Here is a 19,391-nt window from a genome sequence, read left to right as displayed (position 1 = left end):
ATGGGATTGAAATAGATTCTTTAATTTTGACTATAGTGTATGGCCATCCACTGAGACTAGGGAGGCCAATGAACACCAAGGTGTGATTGGAGGAAACTGTAGATGCATAATGAAGATAAGCTTGGTCAGAGAGATGAAAGTAAGGAAATAGGAACAGAGTTAAGATTAAAGCCTAAAAATAAATGCAGCTATGGACCAAAGGGTGAAAGTAACAAAAGAGGAACAGAGTTAAGGTTAAAGCCTAAAAATACATGCTGCTATGGACCAAAGGGTGAAAGTAACAAAACAGGAACAGAGTTAAGGTAAAAGGTTAAAAATAAATGCAGCTATGGACCAAAGGGTGAAAGTAACAAAACAGGAACAGAGTTAAGGTAAAAGGTTAAAAATAAATGCAGCTATGGACCAAAGGGTGAAAGTAACAAAACAGGAAGAGAGTTCAGGTAAAAGGCTAAAAATAAATGCTGCTATGGACCAAAGGGTTAAAGTAACAAAACAGGAAGAGAGTTAAGGTAAAAGGCTAAAAAGAAAAGCAGATATGGACCAAAGGGTGAAAGTAACAAAAGAGGAACAGAGTTAAGGTAAAAGGCTAAAAATAAATGCAGCTATGGACCAAAGGGTTAAAGTAACAAAAGAGGAACAGAGTTTAGGTAAAAGGCTAAAAATAAATGCAGCTATGGACCAAAGGGTTAAAGTAACAAAAGAGGAACAGAGTTTAGGTAAAAGGCTAAAAATAGATGCAGCTATGGACCACAGGGACATAGCAAAGACCCAAAAGTAATGCCTATAATGGCTTTGGATATTGCTAGAGATTTCAATGGCTGATGTGCTCTGTTTGTATTAACCCAATTTTTCATAACAAGGCTACAGTTACAAAGCTTACATCAGCTATCATATAATCTATGATAAGAAGTACCTGGCCTTAATAAACATTTAGGGGATTTAGATAAAATACACAATGATTGTTGATGTCCAATTTTGATAGTTTATCTAGGTAAGTTTAAGCCTAATTTTTTTTGTGAGGCACTTGGTACATTTGATGTAAATATAATTATAAGATCAAGCACGTTTTTAAACGAAGTACTGTACACATATTGATGAAAATATGAAAATCAAAATTTTTTTCTGCTGCAATGAAAACTTATAACAAGTTAAAAATAAGTTATACACCATTATATCATGAAAAGAAAATGTTATTTTCATTAGTAAAATAAATTTTTGAATATACTTACCCGATAATCATGTAGCTGTCAACTCCGTTGCCCGACAGAATTCTATGGAGGGATACGCCAGCTATCACAATACTAGAAGGGGGTGTACTAACCAGCGCCACCTGTGGCCAGGTACTCAAGTACTTCTTGTTGACACCTCCTCAATTATTCCTCGGTCCCACTGGTTCTCTATGGGGAGGAAGGGAGGGTCAATTAAATCATGATTATCGGGTAAGTATATTCAAAAATTTATTTTACTAATGAAAATAACATTTTTCAATATCAAACTTACCCGATAATCATGTAGCTGATTCACACCCAGGGGGGTGGGTGAAAACCAGTGTACAAGATTAAAGGATAGCTAAGTATCCCATATTTCATATAACAGTTATCTCAAATAACAATGAAATAATAGGTACCTGGTAAGGAAGTCGAATTGAACCGTTACTCTGCCTCTTTTTTAAGTTCGTCTTCCTTACTGAGCGCAGCGTTCCTCTTGGAGGCTGAATCAACCCAAAGGTGCTAAAGTATACAGGGCTGCAACCCATACTAAAGGACCTCATCACAACCTTTAACCTCGGCGCTTCTCAAGAAAGAATTGACCACCCGCCAAATCAACAAGGATGTGGAAGGCTTCTTAGCCGACCGTACAACCCATAAAAAGTATTCAAGAGAAAGGTTAAAAGGTTATGGGATTATGGGAATGTAGTGGCTGAGCCCTCGCCTACTACTGCATTCGTTGCTACGAATGATCCCAGGGTGTAGCAGTACTCGTAAAGAGACTGGACATCTTTGAGATAGAATGATGCGAACTCTGACTTGCTTCTCCAATAGGTTGCATCCATAACACTCTGCAGAGAATGGTTCTGTTTGAAGGCCACTGAAGTAGCCACAGCTCCCACTTCATGTGTCCTTACCTTCAGCAAAGCAAGGTCTTCTTCCTTCAGATGAGAATGTGTTTCTCTAATCAGAAGCCTGAATAGTAAGAAACTGAGTTCTTAGAACTTGGAAAAGAAGGTTTCTTGATAGCACACTATAAGGCTTCTGATTGTCCTTGTAAAGGTTAAGACCTTTTAGATAGAACCTAAGAGCTCTAACTGGGCAAAGAACTCTCTTCAGATCATTCCCCACCAAGTTGGACAGGCTTGGGATCTCGAACGACTTAGGCCAAGGACGTGAAGGAAGCTCGTTTAGCAAAAACCGAGCTGCAAGGAACATGTAGCCGTTTCAGATGTGAAAACAATGATCCTGCTGAAGGCGTGGATCTCACTTACTCTTTTAGCTGTTGTCAAGCACACGAGGAAAAGAGTTTTTAATGTGAGGTCCTAAAAAGAGGCTGATGGAGAGGTTCAAATCTTGATGACATAAGGAACCTTAGGACCACGTCTAGATTCCAGCCTGGAGTGGACAACCGACGTTCCTTTGAGGTCTCAAAAGACCTAGGGAGGTCCTGAAGATCTTTGTTGGTGGAAAGATCCAAGCCTCTGTGGCGGAAAACCGCTGCCAACATACTTCTGTAACCCTTGATCGTAGGAGCTGAAAGGGATCTTACTTTCCTTAGATATAACAGGAAGTCAGCAATCTGGGTTACAGTGGTACTGGTTGAGGAAACTGCATTGGTCTTGTACCAGCTACGGAAGACTTCCCCTTGAGACTGATAGATTCTGAGAGTGGATGTTCTCCTTGCTTTGGCAATCGCTCTGGCTGCCTCCTTCGAAAAGCCCCTAGCTCCTGAGAGTGTTTCGAAAGTCTGAAGGCAGTCAGACGAAGAGCGTGGAGGATAGGGTGTACCTTCTTTACGAGAGGTAGACTTAGAAGGTTCACTCCTAGAGGAAGAGTCTTGGGAATGTCGACCAGCCATGCAGTACCTCTAAGAACCATTCTCTCGCGGACCAGAGCGGAGCCAACCAACGTCAGCCGTGTCCCTTTGTGAGAGGAGAACTTCTGAAGTACCCTGTTGACAATCTTGAACGGCGGGAATGCATACAGGTCGAGGTGGAACCAATCCAGCAGAAAAGCATCCACGTGAACTGCTGCTGGGTCTGGAATCGGAGAAAAATACAACAGGAGTCTCTAGGTTATCGAGGTAGAGAACAGATCTATGGTTGGCTGACCCCACAGGGCCCAAAGTCTGTTGCAAACATTCTTGAGAAGGGTCCACTCTGTGGGGATGACCTGACCCTTCCGTCTGAGGTGATCTGCCATGACATTCATACCGCCCTGAATGAACCTCGTTACCAGTTAGCTTTCGATCTTAAGACCAGATGAGTAGGTCCCTTGCGATCTAGAACAACTTCCACGAAAGAGTCCCTCCCTGCTTGAAGATGTAAGCCAGGGCTGTGGTGTTGTCAGAGTCTACCTCCACCACTTTGTTAAGCTGGAGGGACTTGAAGTTTATCAAGGCCAGAATAACCGCCAACAACTTCTTGCAAATGATGTGAAGTGTCCTTTGCTCCTGATTCCATGTTCCCGAGCATTCTTGTCCGTCCAAAGTCGCACCCCAGCCCATGTCTGATGCGTCCGAGAGGAGACGGCGGTCGTGTTTCTGAACAGCCAAAGGAAGACTTCCTTGAGAAGAAAGCTGTTCTTACACCACGCGAGAGAAGACCTCCTCTCTTCGGAAACAGGAACTGAGACCGTCTCTAGCGTCATGTCCTTTATCCAGTGAGCAGCTAGATGATACTGAAGGGGGGGAAGGTGGAGTCTCCCTAACACGATGAACAGGGCCAGAGATGAAAGTGTCCCTGTTAGACTCATCCACTACCTGACTGAGCATCGGTTCCTTCTCAGCATGCTCTGGATGCATTCTAGGGCTTGGAAGATCCTTGGGGCCGACGGAAAAGTCCGAAAAGCTCGACTCTGAAGATCCATACCCAAGGAGACAATAGTTTGGGATGGAACGAGCTGAGACTCCTCAAAATTGACCAGGAGGCCCAGTTCCTTGGTCAGATCCATAGTCCATTTGAAAAACTCCAGACAGCGACGACTTGTGGGAGCTCTTAAAAGCCAGTCGTCTGACGGAGCCGGACACAAGATCATGATACTGCTGCACAGTCTGTGAACTGTCAATCATGGGCAAGCGAGGAAGTACAGTGACAACCCGAATCTGTCTAGACTGTCTGGGTCGTACAGACAACTCCTTAACGGGTTGCTGAGGTTGCCGCACTGCGTCACAACAAGTCACTTCTGTTGGTTGTTGAACGTCTTCCCCGTGACACATTGACTCCGTAAACAAAAAATCCTCTAACAAGGACTAAGCTTGGACTGCATGTCATGCAACACAGCTCAAGGTCTAAGGGAGCAGGTGTGGTAACAGACGGGATTAGCGACTGAAGTGGAACCATTACCTTCCCTGGAAGCATGTTAAGCTTAAATAAAAGTCCATAAGAGGTTATGCAGCTAAAGGCTCCCTCCAAATGACAGAGTCCTCAAGGGAATATCAGAAGGAGGGAGAAAAGAACTTTCTCATCTACAGGGACCTTATCCTAGAAAAGCTAAGTTCTCTGAGTGAGGGTTCACTGGTGCAAAAGCAGCAGACTAGAAGGCAACGTAATGAAACTGCTTGACAGTCTAGTGAGTTGGCAACAACCCAAGATGTGTGACTGAGAAGCATGCGGTAAGGTATGCAGAGCATGATGTATGCAGAGTATGCTGTATGCAGAGCATGCTGTATGTAGAGCATGTTGTATGCAGAGCATGCTGAATGCAGAGCATGCTGAATGCAGAGCATGTTGTATGCAGAGCATGCTGAATGCAGAGCATGCTGTATGCAGAGCATGCTGAATGCAGAGCATGCTGTAAGCAGAGCATGTAGTAAGCAGAGCCTGCTGTAAGCAGAGCCTGCTGTAAGGAAAGCAGAGCGTGTGCATGGCGTTTAACATTTCTCAGAAATTCCATGACCAGTGCTAGAGTGCTTTATGCATGCTTGCATGGGGTTTAAAAATCAACATAATGTTTACCTTACATTCATAACTCATGATTCATATTTTTGCCATGGTTTGAAAATGGAGGTAAGGTATGCTGAACAGCAGAGTCAGAACGAGCTGGAACAACAATAGTTGTGGTTTCCTCTTCAAGACTCTGTTGAGGGAACACCTGAGGCTCAGTCTGCAAAGGCTGAATAAAAGACAAGCAGAAGGAAGGCGCATGGGTGGAGGAGGCTGACTCCTAGCATGAGTGGTTGAACCCAAGGGTTGCGCTTGCTGAGCGGTTGGCGGAAGCGGAGTAGCAAGTTCCAGTTCTTGTGGTGTGAGCGGAGCGCGATGAGGAAGAGGCTGCGCAGAACAAGGTAAAGTTCTCGCAAGCAGAGGTGTCTGAGGCGCAAGATCAGGGTGCACGGGTTGAGCTCGGTGCAGCAGCTGAGGAGACTGACTCATGGGTGGAAGAGGTTGTTGTACCTCCACCGAGAGTTGCACCACCGGTGGAGCAGCCAGGGGAGGAGGAGGAAGAGTGGAGTAATCCTCCTGATCCCACACAGAAGGTTGCCTTAAAGAAGGCTGAGGCTGAACAACACTGGGAACAGCGAACACAGAATGTGGCTCAACATCGTACGCCTGGCAGATGGTGCTGCGATTAGGTGGAGCGAGCGCAGGCGGGTTGAGCACAGGCTGAGCGGGTGCAGGTGGAGGGAGTGTAGGCGGAGGCGGAGGAGCAACACTCTCAGCCCGACACTCATGCATCACGTCCGAAAGCTGTGCTTGCATGGACTGTAGTAGAGTCCACAACATCGTACGCCTGGCAGGTGGTACTGCGATCAGGCGGAACGAGTGTAGGCGGGGGGAGTGTAGGCGGAGGCGGAGGAGCAACACTCTCAGCCCCACACTCACGCATCAAGTCCGAAAGCTGTGCTTGCATGGACTGTAGTAGAGTCCACAACATCGTACGCCTGGCAGGTGGTACTGCCATCAGGCGGAGCGAGCATAGGCGGGGGGAGTGTAGGCGCACTCTCAGCCCGACAAACTGATGACTGAGGAGAGTCAGAGCTAACCCAATGACTGCATCCGGGTTGTTGAACTTTACTTCGTACGTCTGGCATAGGTCTGGTCTTTACGTTTAAGAGGTCTTGAGACCTGAGACCAGCGTTACTCTGCCAGATTTTCTCCTCTAAATCTCTTCTGCAGACGAGCAAAATAAGGGCTCAATCGTCTGCGGGTGGGAGTGACGGTCTCGGTAAGACACGCCCACAACCACCGAGGATACTTCTGTGCGCCGATCAAGGCCTGCCGAACCCTTTTGCCCTTCGACATTGCTTCTCCCCTGGGCTTGGGAGCTTGCAAGAGGTCCCGGACTGGGAGGATGACTGGCGCGCACTAAAGTACCCTCACGCATAACACTGACATACTTTGCGCTAATCACTTATCACTTTGATTTCTGTTTGCACTTATTTCACTGAACTCGAAACTTTAAGTGGTTTGTACCTGAAACACGCAATTCTATCCTTCTCAAAAGTTAGTAATTGCGAAAACAGAATTACAATGTAACAGAAAAATCTAATGAAAGATAATTCAGTGGCTGGAAAGAGACTAAACACTAGATCACTCTAGAAACGTTTAGTTTCTTCCCCTAAAGAGACTAGGGATAAGAGCAAAAACGATAACGACGTTACTCGTACGCCTGGCAGGCTTGAGGGAAACGTTTATCCTCTTTCTCCCTCCGTCTCTCTCTCTCTCTCTCTCTCTCTCTCTCTCTCTCTCTCTCTCTCTCTCTCTCTCTTGACTTAGAACCTGAGAGAAGAGCCCAATCATATATATCGTTAAAACATATTATTGTTAAAGGAAAAAACTGAAATATTTCCCAAAATGAAAAGTTCCTTTATTAGGATCAAAACCATTAAGTTAAGAAAGAATGAACAAAACGCTAGACACGGTTACTCTTACTGCAATGTGAAACCGTGAACATTCTTTCTCTATCGTAACGATAGAGTGCAAGTTGAACGTTCTGAACGTCAACAACTGCAGAGACAAACAAAACGTTAGTTCAACTTTGAAAAAGTACGAGACTATCAAAGAAATTCTTTCAAAGACATTAAAATAGCATAATATGTTAACAGGTAAAACCGAAATGACGGGCTCAATGTTAATTAACTTCGGTACCAAGAAAAGACCGCCTACTATTAGGAAGGTCGAATATAAACAAATATAAAAATTAATTTTAATAAGTTTATAATAAAAGGAAGTTAATCGAAGAGGCCTATAAGAGGCGGAGAGATATAAAATAAATCTATAACTTTTGTTAAGCAAAATTAAGAAAGAGAGTCTATACTCTCTTAGACACCAACACTTCCGTCTAAGGGAAGGGTCGGCCATTGAAAGGTGAACGAGAGTTCATACTCTCTTCGTCACCAAAATTAATCAAATTAATTCCAAAAGCTAACTAAGCTAAAATAGAAGTTTCCAGTAAAGCGATAGCCGAAATCAAAGAGAAATACTTCACCAAAGTCGTGAAAATACTCCAAGAACATAAGCGTATCCCAGAACGTCTTGTCAGAAGCACGACAGAGGAATAATTGAGGAGGTGTCAACAAGAAGTACTTGAGTACCTGGCCACAGGTGGCGCTGGTTAGTACACCCCCTTCTAGTATTGTGATAGCTGGCGTATCCCTCCATAGAATTCTGTCGGGCAACGGAGTTGACAGCTACATGATTATCGGGTAAGTTTAATATTGAAAATTATAGGTTTATCTGTATACCCCCACTCAATAATGTTTATGTTCAATAAGACTTCAATTTAATTGGTGGAGCTTCCGAAGTTCAAACTTACAGCAAATATTTTTATGTTGAACAAACTAACAAAAGACTGTCTTCATAGTTTATATATGACATATCTATTTTAACATTACTGATATCAAGATATTCTAAATTCTTTATTCATTATTACTACTCATATAGCTTATTTATTTCCTTATTTCCTTTCCTCACTGGACTATTTATCCCTGTTGAAGCCCTACGGATTATAGTATCCTGCCTTACTAACTAGGGTTATAGCTTAGCTAGTCGCAATAATAATAATAATAATATGCACCAAACATAACAATACAGTTCTATCTTCTAAATTGAAACTGATTTATACATACTGTAATTTTGAATTGCGAAATCTACATACAAGAAACCAAATGAAAAATGTAAAACAACATTATTAGGAGAGCAGTTACTAAGATACTTATGAGCTGTTATTATTATTATTATTACTAGCAAAGCTACAACCCAAGTTGGAAAAGCAAGATGCTATAATCCCAAGGGCTCCAAAAGGGAAAAATAACCCAGTGAGGAGAGGAAATAAGGAAATGAATAAATGATGAGAATAAATTAACAATATATTATTCTAAAAACAGTAACAGCGTCAAAACAGATACAGGTATGTCCTATATAAACTATTAACAACGTCAAAAACAGATATGTCATATATAAACTATTAACAACGTCAAAAACAGATATGTCCTATATAAACAACAAAGAGACTCATGTCAGCCTGGTCAACATAAAAACAATTGCTCCAACTTTGAACTTTTGAAGTTCTACTGATTCAACTACCCGATTAGGAAGATCATTCCACAACTTGGTAAAAGCTGGAATAAAACTTCCAGAATACTGTGTAGTATTGAGCCTCATGATGGAGAAGGCCTGGCTATTAGAATTAACTGCCTGCCTAGTATTACGAACAGGATAAAATTGTCCAGGGAGATCTGAATGTAAAGGATGGTCAGAGTTATGAAAAATCTTATGCAACATGCATAATGAACTAATTAAACGATGGTGCCAAAGATTAATATCAGTGTTATTTGGCCTCTTCAGGCATATAAAACACCAAATGTTCAGTAACTGCAATACAATAATATTCAATACTTACTGATCATTCATTACAAAATTATGTGTAAAGTAAATTAAACATTAACCTATTGAACATCACCCACGTCATAATGTGTTTACCGCAACTAACTCAGTATTGCCTTAAACGTGATGTTACGGTTATGAATTTAAACCGTGTCATGCTGTCATTCTCGTAATATTAAGTTTACTCGTATAGAAAGTGTAGGAACGTCAATTGGTAGCACTCTCAAAATACGGAAGTTGTAGATGGAAAGTAACAAGCTGCCCAGCAATGTTTTTTTTTAGTTGGGCACTTGACACTAGAGGACTCCAAATCCTCAAGTGATACATTGAAAGAGCTGATCTATTTTCTGAAAATGGATGAGAGAGAGAGAGAGAGAGAGAGAGAGAGAGAGAGAGAGGAGAGAGAGAGAGAGAGAGAGAGAGAGAGAGAGAGAGAGAGAGAGAGAATTACAAAGATTTTGGATGGTTCAATTCTCAAGTGATATATTAAAAGAGCTGATCTATTCTCTGAAAATGGATATGAGAGAGAGAGAGAGAATTACAAAGATTTTGGATGGTTCAATTCTCAAGTGATACATTAAAAGAGCTGATCTATTCTCTGAAAATGGATATGAGAGAGAGAGAGAGAGAGAGAGAGAGAGAGAGAGAGAGAGAGAGAGAGAGAGAGAGAGAGAGAGAGAGAGAGAGAGAGAGAGAGAGAGAATTACAAAGATTTTGGATGTTTCAAAGGCTTTTTAGTCCATCCGCGGAGGCTCCACTTCCTCTTTCATGGAGAGAGAGAGAGAGAGAGAGAGAGAGAGAGAGAGAGAGAGAGAGAGAGAGAGAGAGAGAGAGAGAGAGAGATCCCTTTGCTTGTGTTGCTGATCTGGAGAGAAATTTACAATTCAAGCTAAAGAAAACTTATTTGAATACTTTGATGCTGAGTGAGGTAATGGTACGGCAGCAGCAGAGTCATCCAGGGTGGACACTTGACAGTTTAATACTAAAATAAAAGGTCAAGGAATTGAACTGAATTGCAAGCCTATCAATTATACCCATATGTACAATAACCACTTGCTTTAGATCTTATTTTGCCTGCTATAAGCATCAACAAACAACTTTTATGGTACAGTATATTTTTTTGTGTGGCCAAAAATATAAACTTAAATTGAACCAAGAATATGCTTATAGCATCCTGCTTTTCCAACAAGGATTGTAGCTTAGTTAGTAGTAGTAATAATAATAATAATAAAAATGTTATTTTCATTAGTAAAATAAATTTTTGAATATACTTACCCGATAATCATGTAGCTGTCAACTCCGTTGCCCGACAGAAATCTAAGGAGGGATACGCCAGCTATCACAATACTAGAAGGGGGTGTACTAACAGCGCCACCTGTGGCCAGGTACTCAAGTACTTCTTGTTGACACCTCCTCAATTATTCCTCGGTCCCACTGGTTCTTTATGGGGAGGAAGGGAGGGTCAATTAAATCATGATTATCGGGTAAGTATATTCAAAAATTTATTTTACTAATGAAAATAACATTTTTCAATATTAAACTTACCCGATAATCATGTAGCTGATTCGCACCCAGGGGGGTGGGTGAAAACCAGTGAACAAGATTAAAGGATAGCCAAGTATCCCCAAATTTCATATAACAGTTATCTCTAATAACAAATGAAATAATAAGTACCTGGTAAGGAAGTCGAATTGAACCGTTACTCTGCCTCTTTTTTAAGTTCGTCTTCCTTACTGAGCGCAGCGTTCCTCTTGGAGGCTGAATCAACCCAAGGTGCTAAAGTATATAGGGTTGCAACCCCTACTAAAGGACCTCTACACAACCTTTAACCTAGGCGCTTCTCAAGAATGAATTGACCACCCGCCAAATCAAAAGGATGCGGAAGGCTTCTTAGCCTACCGTAACAACCATAAAAACAACAAAAAGAATTCAAGAGAAAAGTTAAAAAGGTTATGGGATTAAGGGAATGTAGTGGCTGAGCCCTCACCTACTACTGCACTCGCTGCTACGAATGGTCCCAGGGTGTAGCAGTTCTCGTAAAGAGACTGGACATCTTTCAGATAAAATGATGCAAACACTGACTTGCTCCTCCAATAGGTTGCATCCATTACACTCTGCAGAGAACGGTTTTTATTAAAGGCCATCGAAGTAGCTACGGCTCTTACTTCGTGGGTCCTTACCTTCAGCAATGCAAGGTCTTCCTCCTTTAAGTGAGAATGTGCTTCTCTGATCAGAAGCCTTATATAATACGAAAGCCCATTCTTGGACATGGGTCTCGAGGGTTTCCTGATGGCACACCATAAGGCTTCTGACTGTCCTCGGAGAGGTTTAGACCTCTTGAGATAATATTTGAGAGCTCTGACAGGGCAAAGAACTCTCTCAAGTTCGTTACCTACCATGTTGGAAAGGCTAGGTATCTCGAACGATCTAGGCCAAGGACGTGAAGGAAGTTCGTTCTTTGCTAGGAATCCAAGCTGGAAAGAACATGTAGCAGACTCGGTCGTGAAACCAATGTTCTTGCTGAAGGCATGAACCTCACTGACTCTCTTAGCTGTTGCCAGGCAAACGAGAAAAAGAGTCTTGAGGGTAAGGTCCTTGAATGAAGCTGACTGGAGAGGTTCGAACCTAGATGTCATAAGGAACCTTAAGACTACGTCTAAATTCCAGCCTGGAGTGGAAAGACGACGATCTTTAGACGTCTCAAAAGACTTAAGAATGTCTTGAAGGTCCTTGTTGGAAGACAGGTCCAAACCTCTATGGCGGAGAACTGAGGCCAACATACTCCTATATCCCTTAATCGTAGGAGCTGAAAGGGATCTCTCATTCCTAAGATGAAGCAGGAAGTCAGCTATTTGGGTCACAGAGGTATTGGTAGAGGATATTGAATTGGCTCTACACCAGCTTCGGAAGACCTCCCACTTAGACTGGTAGACCCTACGAGTGGAAACCCTTCTTGCTCTGGCAATAGCCCTGGCTGCCTCCTTCGAAAAGCCTCGAGCTCTAGCGAATCTTTCGACAGTCTGAAGGCAGTCAGTTGAAGAGCGTGGAGGTTTGGATGTAACCTGTCTACGTGAGGTTGACGTAGAAGGTCCACTCTTAGAGGTAGAGTCCTGGGGAAGTCTACTAGCCATTGTAGTACCTCTGTGAACCATTCTCTTGCAGGCCAAAGGGGAGCAACCAGCGTCAGCCGTGTCCCTTCGTGCGAGACGAATTTCTGCAGAACCTTGTTGATTATCTTGAACGGAGGGAATGCGTACAGGTCGAGATGGGACCAGTTCAGTAGAAAGGCATCCACATGAACTGCTGCAGGGTCTGGAACAGGAGAACAAAACAGAGGAAGTCTCTTGGTCATGGAGGTGGCAAACAGATCTATGGTAGGTTGACCCCACAAGGTCCAAAGTCTGTTGCACACACTCTTGTGGAGGGTCCATTCCGTGGGAATGACCTGATTCCTTCTGCTCAGACGATCTGCTGACACGTTCATATTGCCCTGGATGAACCTCGTGACTAGAGAGAGGTTTAGACTTCTTGACCAAATGAGGAGGACCCTTGCGATCTCGTAAAGGCTCCTCGAATGGGTCCCCCCTTGCTTGGAGATGTAAGCCAAGGCTGTGGTGTTGTCCGAGTTCACCTCCACCACTTTGCCTAGCAGGAGGGACTTGAAGTTCAACAGGGCTAGATGAACTGCCAGCAGTTCCTTGCAGTTGATGTGGAGAGATCGTTGTTCCTCGTTCCACATTCCGGAGCATTCCTTTCCGTCCAAGGTTGCACCCCAGCCCGAGTCCGATGCATCTGAGAAGAGATGAAGATTGGGGGTCTGAATGGCCAAGGATAGACCCTCTCTGAGAAGGAGGTTGTGCTTCCACCACAGGAGAGTGGTCTTCATCTCTTGGTTGATAGGGATAGAGATTGCTTCCAGAGTAGAACTCTTGTCCCAATGAGCTGCAAGGTGGAATTGAAGAGGGCGGAGGTGGAGTCTGCCCAGCTCGACAAACAGGGCTAGGGACGAGAGAGTCCCTGTGAGACTCATCCACTGTCTCACTGAGCAACTGTTCCTCTTCAGCATGCTCATGATGCACTCTAGGGCTTGGCTTATCCTGGGGGCCGATGGAAAAGCCCGAAAACTCTGACTCTGAATTTCCATTCCCAGATACACGATGGATTGTGAGGGAATGAGTTGAGATTTTTCCAAATTGACTAATAGACCCAGGTCTCTGATAAGGTCTAAAATCCAATGAAGATTCTCCAGACAACGACGACTCGAGGAGGCTCTCAACAGCCAGTCGTCTAGGTAGAGGGAGGCTCTGATGTTTGACAAGTGAAGGAATTTGGCTACATTCCTCATCAGAAGGGTAAAGACCATAGGAGCTGTGCTTAGGCCAAAACACAGGGCTTGGAATTGGTAGACGACCTTTCCGAAAACGAATCTTAGGAAAGGTTGGGAGTCTGGATGAATCGGAACGTGAAAATAAGCATCTTTCAAGTCCAATGAGACCATCCAGTCCTCCTGTCTGACCGCTGCTAAGACCGACTTGGTCGTCTCCATCGTGAACGTCAGCTTGGAGACATACTCGTTGAGAGCGCTGACGTCCAGCACAGGTCTCCAACCTCCTGTCTTCTTGGCCACAAGAAAGAGGCGGTTGTAGAAGCCCGGGGATTGATGGTCCCGGACTACAACCACAGCCTTCTTCTGCACAAGAAGCGACACCTCCTGGTGCAAAGCTAGTCTCTTGTCCTCCTCTTTGTAGTTGGGGGAGAGGTTGATGGGCGAAGTGGTCAGAGGTGGTTGAAGGAAGAATGGAATCCTGTAACCGAACCTCAGCCAACTGACAGACTGTGCGTCTGCACCTCTCATCTCCCAAGCTCGCCAGAAGGTCTTGAGTCTGGCTCCTACTGTCGTCTGGAGAATCGGAGAGTCAGTGTTTTCCTTTGGATGGCTTGGATCCTTTCCTGGACTTGCCTCTGTAAGAGTCTGGACGGGAGCTTCCTCGGCTGGGGGCTCTACCACGAAAGGGCGGTATGAATCTAGTCGCAGGGGTATCAGCCACTGGGGAGCGGTAAGTCTTAGGGGCTGAGGTGGAAGCCTTAGACTTACGAGCCGAAGAAGCTACAAGATCGTGCGTGTCCTTCTGTATCAAAGCAGCAGACAAATCTTTAATGAGCTCTTCGGGAAAAATAAACTTCGAAAGAGGAGCAAACAGAAGTTGTGAACGTTGGCAAGGGGTAATGCTGGCGGAAAGGAAAGAACACAGCTGTTCTCTTTTCTTCAAAACCCTGATACAAACAAGGACGCTAGCTCGCCCGATCCATCTCTGATGGCCTTATCCATACAGGACATTAACAGCATGGCAGAATCTTTGTCCGTATGGGAGGTTTTCTTGCTGAGGGCCCCCAGGCACCAGTCGAGAAAATTAAACATTTCAAAAGCTCTAAACACTCCTTTAAGCAAGTGATCCAAGTCCGAGAAGGTCCAACACACTTTTGAGCGTCTCATAGCAGATCTTCGAGGCGAGTCTACCAGACTTGAGAAGTCAGCCTGGGCAGAGGCAGGTATTCCCAAGCCTGGTGCTTCCCCTGTGGCATACCAAACGCTCGCTTTCGAAGTGAGCTTCGTTGGAGGGAACATGAAGGAAGTCTTGCCAAGAAGTTGCTTAGACTGCAGCCATTCCCCTAAGATCCTAAAAGCCCTCTTGGAGGATCTAGCTAGGACAAGCTTGGTATAGGAAGACTGAGCTTGTTGCACTCCCAGCGAAAACTCAGATGGTGGAGAGCGGGGTATAGCTGAGACAAAATGGTCTGGATAAACCTCCCTGAGAAGAGCCAAGACCTTGCGAAAATCAAGAGACTGTGGAGAGAGCTTGGATTCGTCCACGTCCGAAGAGGGATCAAGGTGTGCTTCCTCATCATCCGAAATCTCAACCCCAGAATGAGGCGACGGGATCGGATACGAATGCTGAACCGCAGAGTCAGAACGAGCAGGAACAACAACAGAGGTGGAAGGAGGAGGTGCAGCAAGTTCCTGTTCCTGTGGTATGAGTGGAGCGTGAAGAGATCGAGGCTGTGCAGAACAAGGTAAAGTTCCCGCAAGCAGAGATGTCTGAGGAGCAGGATCAGGGTGCACGGGTAGAGCTCGGTGCAGCAGCTGAGCAGACTGACTCACAGGTGGAAGAGGTTGTTGTACCTCCACCGAGAGTTGCACCGCCGGTGGAGCAGTCAGGGGAGGAGGAGGAAGAGTGGAGTAATCCTCCTGATCCCAAACTGAAGGTTGCCTTAAAGAAGGCTGATGCTGAACAACACCGGGAACAGTGAACACAGAAACTGGTTCAACATCGTACGCCTGGCAGATGGAGCTGCGACTGGGTGCAGCGAGTGCAGGCGGGTGCAGCACAGGCTGAACAGGTGCAGGAGGTTGGTGCACCACCGGTGCAGGCGGGTGCAGCAAAGGCTGAACGGGTGCAGGAGGTTGGTGCACCACCGGTGCAGGCGGGTGCAGCACAGGCTGAACGGGTGCAGGAGGTTGGTGCACCACCGGTGCAGGCGGGTGCAGCACAGGCTGAACGGGTGCAGGAGATTGGTGCACCACAGGTGCAGTAGGTGCAGCACTCTCAGCACGACACTCACGCATCAGGTCCGAAAGCTGAGCTTGCATGGACTGAAGCATAGACCACTTGGGATCAGCAGAGACAGTAGCAGACTGAGGTAAAGCCATAACAGTGGTTGCACCACCGGTGCAGCTCTGTTGTACCTTACTCCTCTTGGGCGGAGTACAATCGCTAGAAGACTGAGGCGAGTCAGAGCTGAGCCAACGACTGCAACCTGGCTGAGCACTCGAGGGTTGGACTCTGCGTTTAAGCGGTCTAGAGACCTGAGACCAACGTTTCTTCCCCGAGAGAAGATCAGCGGACGAGCGGAAGACGGGCTCAATCGTCTGCAAGTGGGAGTGACGGTCTGTGGAAGACACGCCCGCAACCACTGAGGATGATTCTGTGCGCCTAACAAGGCCTGCCGAACCCTTATGCCCTTCGACATTGCTTCTCCCCTGGGCTTGGGAGCTTGCAAGAGGTCCCGGACTGGGAGAACGACTGGCTCGCACAGAAAAATCCCCACGCACCACACTGGCACTAACACTAGTACAAGGCACTGCACCGACACTAGCACTCGTCACAGCACTGGCACTAACTTCACCCACTGCACTCTTGGCCTTCAACTCTTTCACTTCGGCCATCAGAGACTTATGGTCACTTACCACTGACTCTACCTTATCGCCTAAAGCCTGAATAGCACGTAAAACCACTGACATATCAGGCGGAGGGCACACAGTAGGATCGGGGGTAGCCACTACAGGGGTAGGATCAGGAAGAGGATCATGAGATGAGGAAAATAAAGAAGAGTGAGAAGAACTCCTCCTAGCTCTAATTCTCTCTAACTTAGAAGAATACTTTAAAAGTCGGACAAAATCCAATTCCGAAAGACCGGCGCATTCCTCACATCGATTTTCTAACTGACAGGGTCTGTCCCTACAGTCAGAACAAGCGGTGTGAGGATCTACCGAGACCTTCGGAATACGTCTATTGCAAGACCTACAACGTCTATGGGAGGGGGCTTGCGAAATGTCAGACATTTTGTTTTCAAGAGAAGTCAAAGGGAGATCCAAAAAACAAGCAAAAATTCGTTAACCGTTAAACTGAATTAAATAAAAGCTATCTAGCTAATATCAGAAGGTTTCTAGTAATGCGACAGCCGTAAATCAAAGAGAATACATCACCAAATAAGCGAGAATAAACTCGAAGACCATAAGCGTATCCCAGAACGTCTAGCCGGAGGCACGACAGAGGAATAATTGAGGAGGTGTCAACAAGAAGTACTTGAGTACCTGGCCACAGGTGGCGCTGTTAGTACACCCCCTTCTAGTATTGTGATAGCTGGCGTATCCCTCCTTAGATTTCTGTCGGGCAACGGAGTTGACAGCTACATGATTATCGGGTAAGTTTAATATTGAAAAATAATATGTCAACTTACTGCATCGTTCATCAACTCCATGGCTTCAGTAAATTTATCAGATATATCACCAACAGCCTTTTTAACGTCATTCTCCGTCATTCCACCATCTGTGACGGAGGAATACATGGAATTTCCAATACTTGAAATATCGGGATGTTTCGTTAACACGGGAGAACTTGAAGCGTTCTGCGGTATAGCTGGTGACGGCATCCTTTTTTGATTGTTATACTTTCTAATATTGCAACAGGCTCCAAAATATCTGCGGGAAAATGGCAGGGTTGACACAAGTATACTTTCCAGGGGAAATGAAGTCCACTTCCAAAATCAGGTGAAATATTAGCTCACATTAAGTTAAAAATGGTTAGGTTAGGCTAGGAGGTGTCTAATCTAATTGATATTTTACCTATTCAATCTCCTGTTTCTAGTAATATTACCACACACCTGTCCCCCCACTGTAATACATCTAAATTAACTTGTTTATGGCCAGGAAATTTTCTTGGAAGTTCTAGCGTGAATGAAAGGATTTAAAGCTAGACAAACTGGTATGAAAATTCCAATAGTTTGCTGAAACCAGGTTTTTTGGGTGCCTTACCACATGTCTAAGGAGAGCCAACAGCAAAGCTGAAATTCACTTTATGTACAAGAGAAGCAGTAGAAAAAATATTGTACACATCTCATTCTTCTTCTTTGTCAGAAACATCGACCCCTGGCCTGATTGGTAACGTCTCTGCCTGGTGTTTCCCAGTCGGGGGTTCGAGTCCCGCTAAGACTCGTTAGTGCCATTAGTGTCTGAAACCTTACCATCCTTGTGAGCTAATGTTGGGGGGTTTGGGGGAGCCTATAGGTCTATCTGCTGAGTCATCAGCAGCCACTGCCTGGCCCTTCCTGGTCCTAGCTTGGGTGGAGAGGAGGCTTGGGCGCTGATCATATAATATATGGTCAGTCTCTAGGGTATTGTCCTGATTGCTAGGGCAATGTCACTGTCCCTTACCTCTGCCATTCATGAGCGACCTTTAAAACCTTTAAACCTTTAAAAGTGGGAAAAGATGCAGACAAAGAAGAAGAATAAGATGTGTACAGTACAATATTTTTTTTACTGCTTCTCTTGTACATAAAGTGAATTTCAACTTTGCTGTTGGCTCTCCTTACACATGTGGTAAGGCACCCCAAAATCCTGGTTTCAGCAAAGCCTTCTAGGAGAAGGAGAAGGAGAAGGAGAAGGACACTCCAAAATCAAACCACTGTTCTCTAGTCTTGGGTAGTGCCATAGCCTCTGTACCATGGCCTTTCACTGTCTTGGGTTAGAGTTCTCTTGCTTGAGGGTACACTCGAGCACACTCTCCTATCTTATTTCTCTTCCTCTTGTTTTGTTAAAGTTTTTATAGTTTATATAGGAGATATTTATTGTTGTTACTCTTCTTAGAATATTTTATTTTCCTTTTTTCCTTTCCGCACTGAGCTATTTTCCCTGTTGGAGCCCCTGGGCTTATAGCATACTGCTTTTCCAACTAGGGTTGTAGCTTAGTAAGTAATAATAATAATAATAATAATAATATTCTATAGGAAACACCTGTTTTCTAGAAGAAAAGCTTTTTCCATCTATAATTATAATAAAACCAGCCATGTCCTTTCCTACTTACATAACAGGGAGGCTAATGCCCAGCTGTTACCCCCCTTAGACTACCATATTCTTAGCAATATGGTTGAAAGTAAGAGTTATTGGGGGTATGACCGTCATCATACATACACCCCAGTAACAATAATAATATTGAAGAACCTTCGGTTAACTAGGTAACATCCTTGGTAGCTTCACTTGTGAATTTTTTTTTTTCTAAATGATTTAGTTTCAGGAGGAGGAGCCTTTGTATATCAGCGGCCAGTTCCTCTCGCATGGTTTTGATAATGGACACCAAGTAACCTAAACTTTCCACCCTAACCTAACCTACAAGCCTACAAGCCGCATCCTTACCTACTTACCTAATGGGGGGCTAACAGGCCCCTGCAACTCCCCTAACACTCGGTTTTATTATAGTTGCGGATGGGTAAAACTTTCCTACGTAAAAACAACTTTTTCATATAATTTTACCCCGTATTCTAGGTTAGCCGTTATCATACATACAGATGGTCGCTATCATACATATACTCCTAAAATTTCTCAAATAACTTATTACTTTTACCAAAAAGGATAATTGGTTTCTCGTGAAATTTGGTCAGTTTCTATATTAAAACAATATTATTTTCGGTTTTAAAAAAACGGTATACGATGTTTTGAAATAATGATTAATTGAAATATGCTGATTATAATTTACGGCTAAAAAAAAAACAGAAAATATTTAGAAATATTGATTAATTG

At 44.3% G+C, this 19,391-nt stretch overlaps 1 protein-coding gene across 1 annotated transcript in view; it reads right to left on the bottom strand.

Moving 5' to 3' along the window:
• LOC137634642 (uncharacterized) overlaps nucleotides 1-19,391 on the bottom strand; it is a 28,533-nt gene that overhangs the window by 8,739 nt on the left and 403 nt on the right. The window contains exon 2 of the mRNA XM_068367112.1: nucleotides 17,057-17,297. Within this exon, the coding sequence (XP_068223213.1) occupies nucleotides 17,057-17,297 (241 nt within the window). The remainder of the gene's footprint in view (nucleotides 1-17,056; nucleotides 17,298-19,391) is intronic.

This window comes from Palaemon carinicauda, chromosome 45 (genome assembly GCF_036898095.1).
Source record: "Palaemon carinicauda isolate YSFRI2023 chromosome 45, ASM3689809v2, whole genome shotgun sequence".
In the NCBI taxonomy this organism is placed as follows: domain Eukaryota; kingdom Metazoa; phylum Arthropoda; class Malacostraca; order Decapoda; family Palaemonidae; genus Palaemon; species Palaemon carinicauda.
Note: the sequence above shows the minus strand (reverse complement) of the source record. Positions and strands in the feature narration are given on the sequence as shown.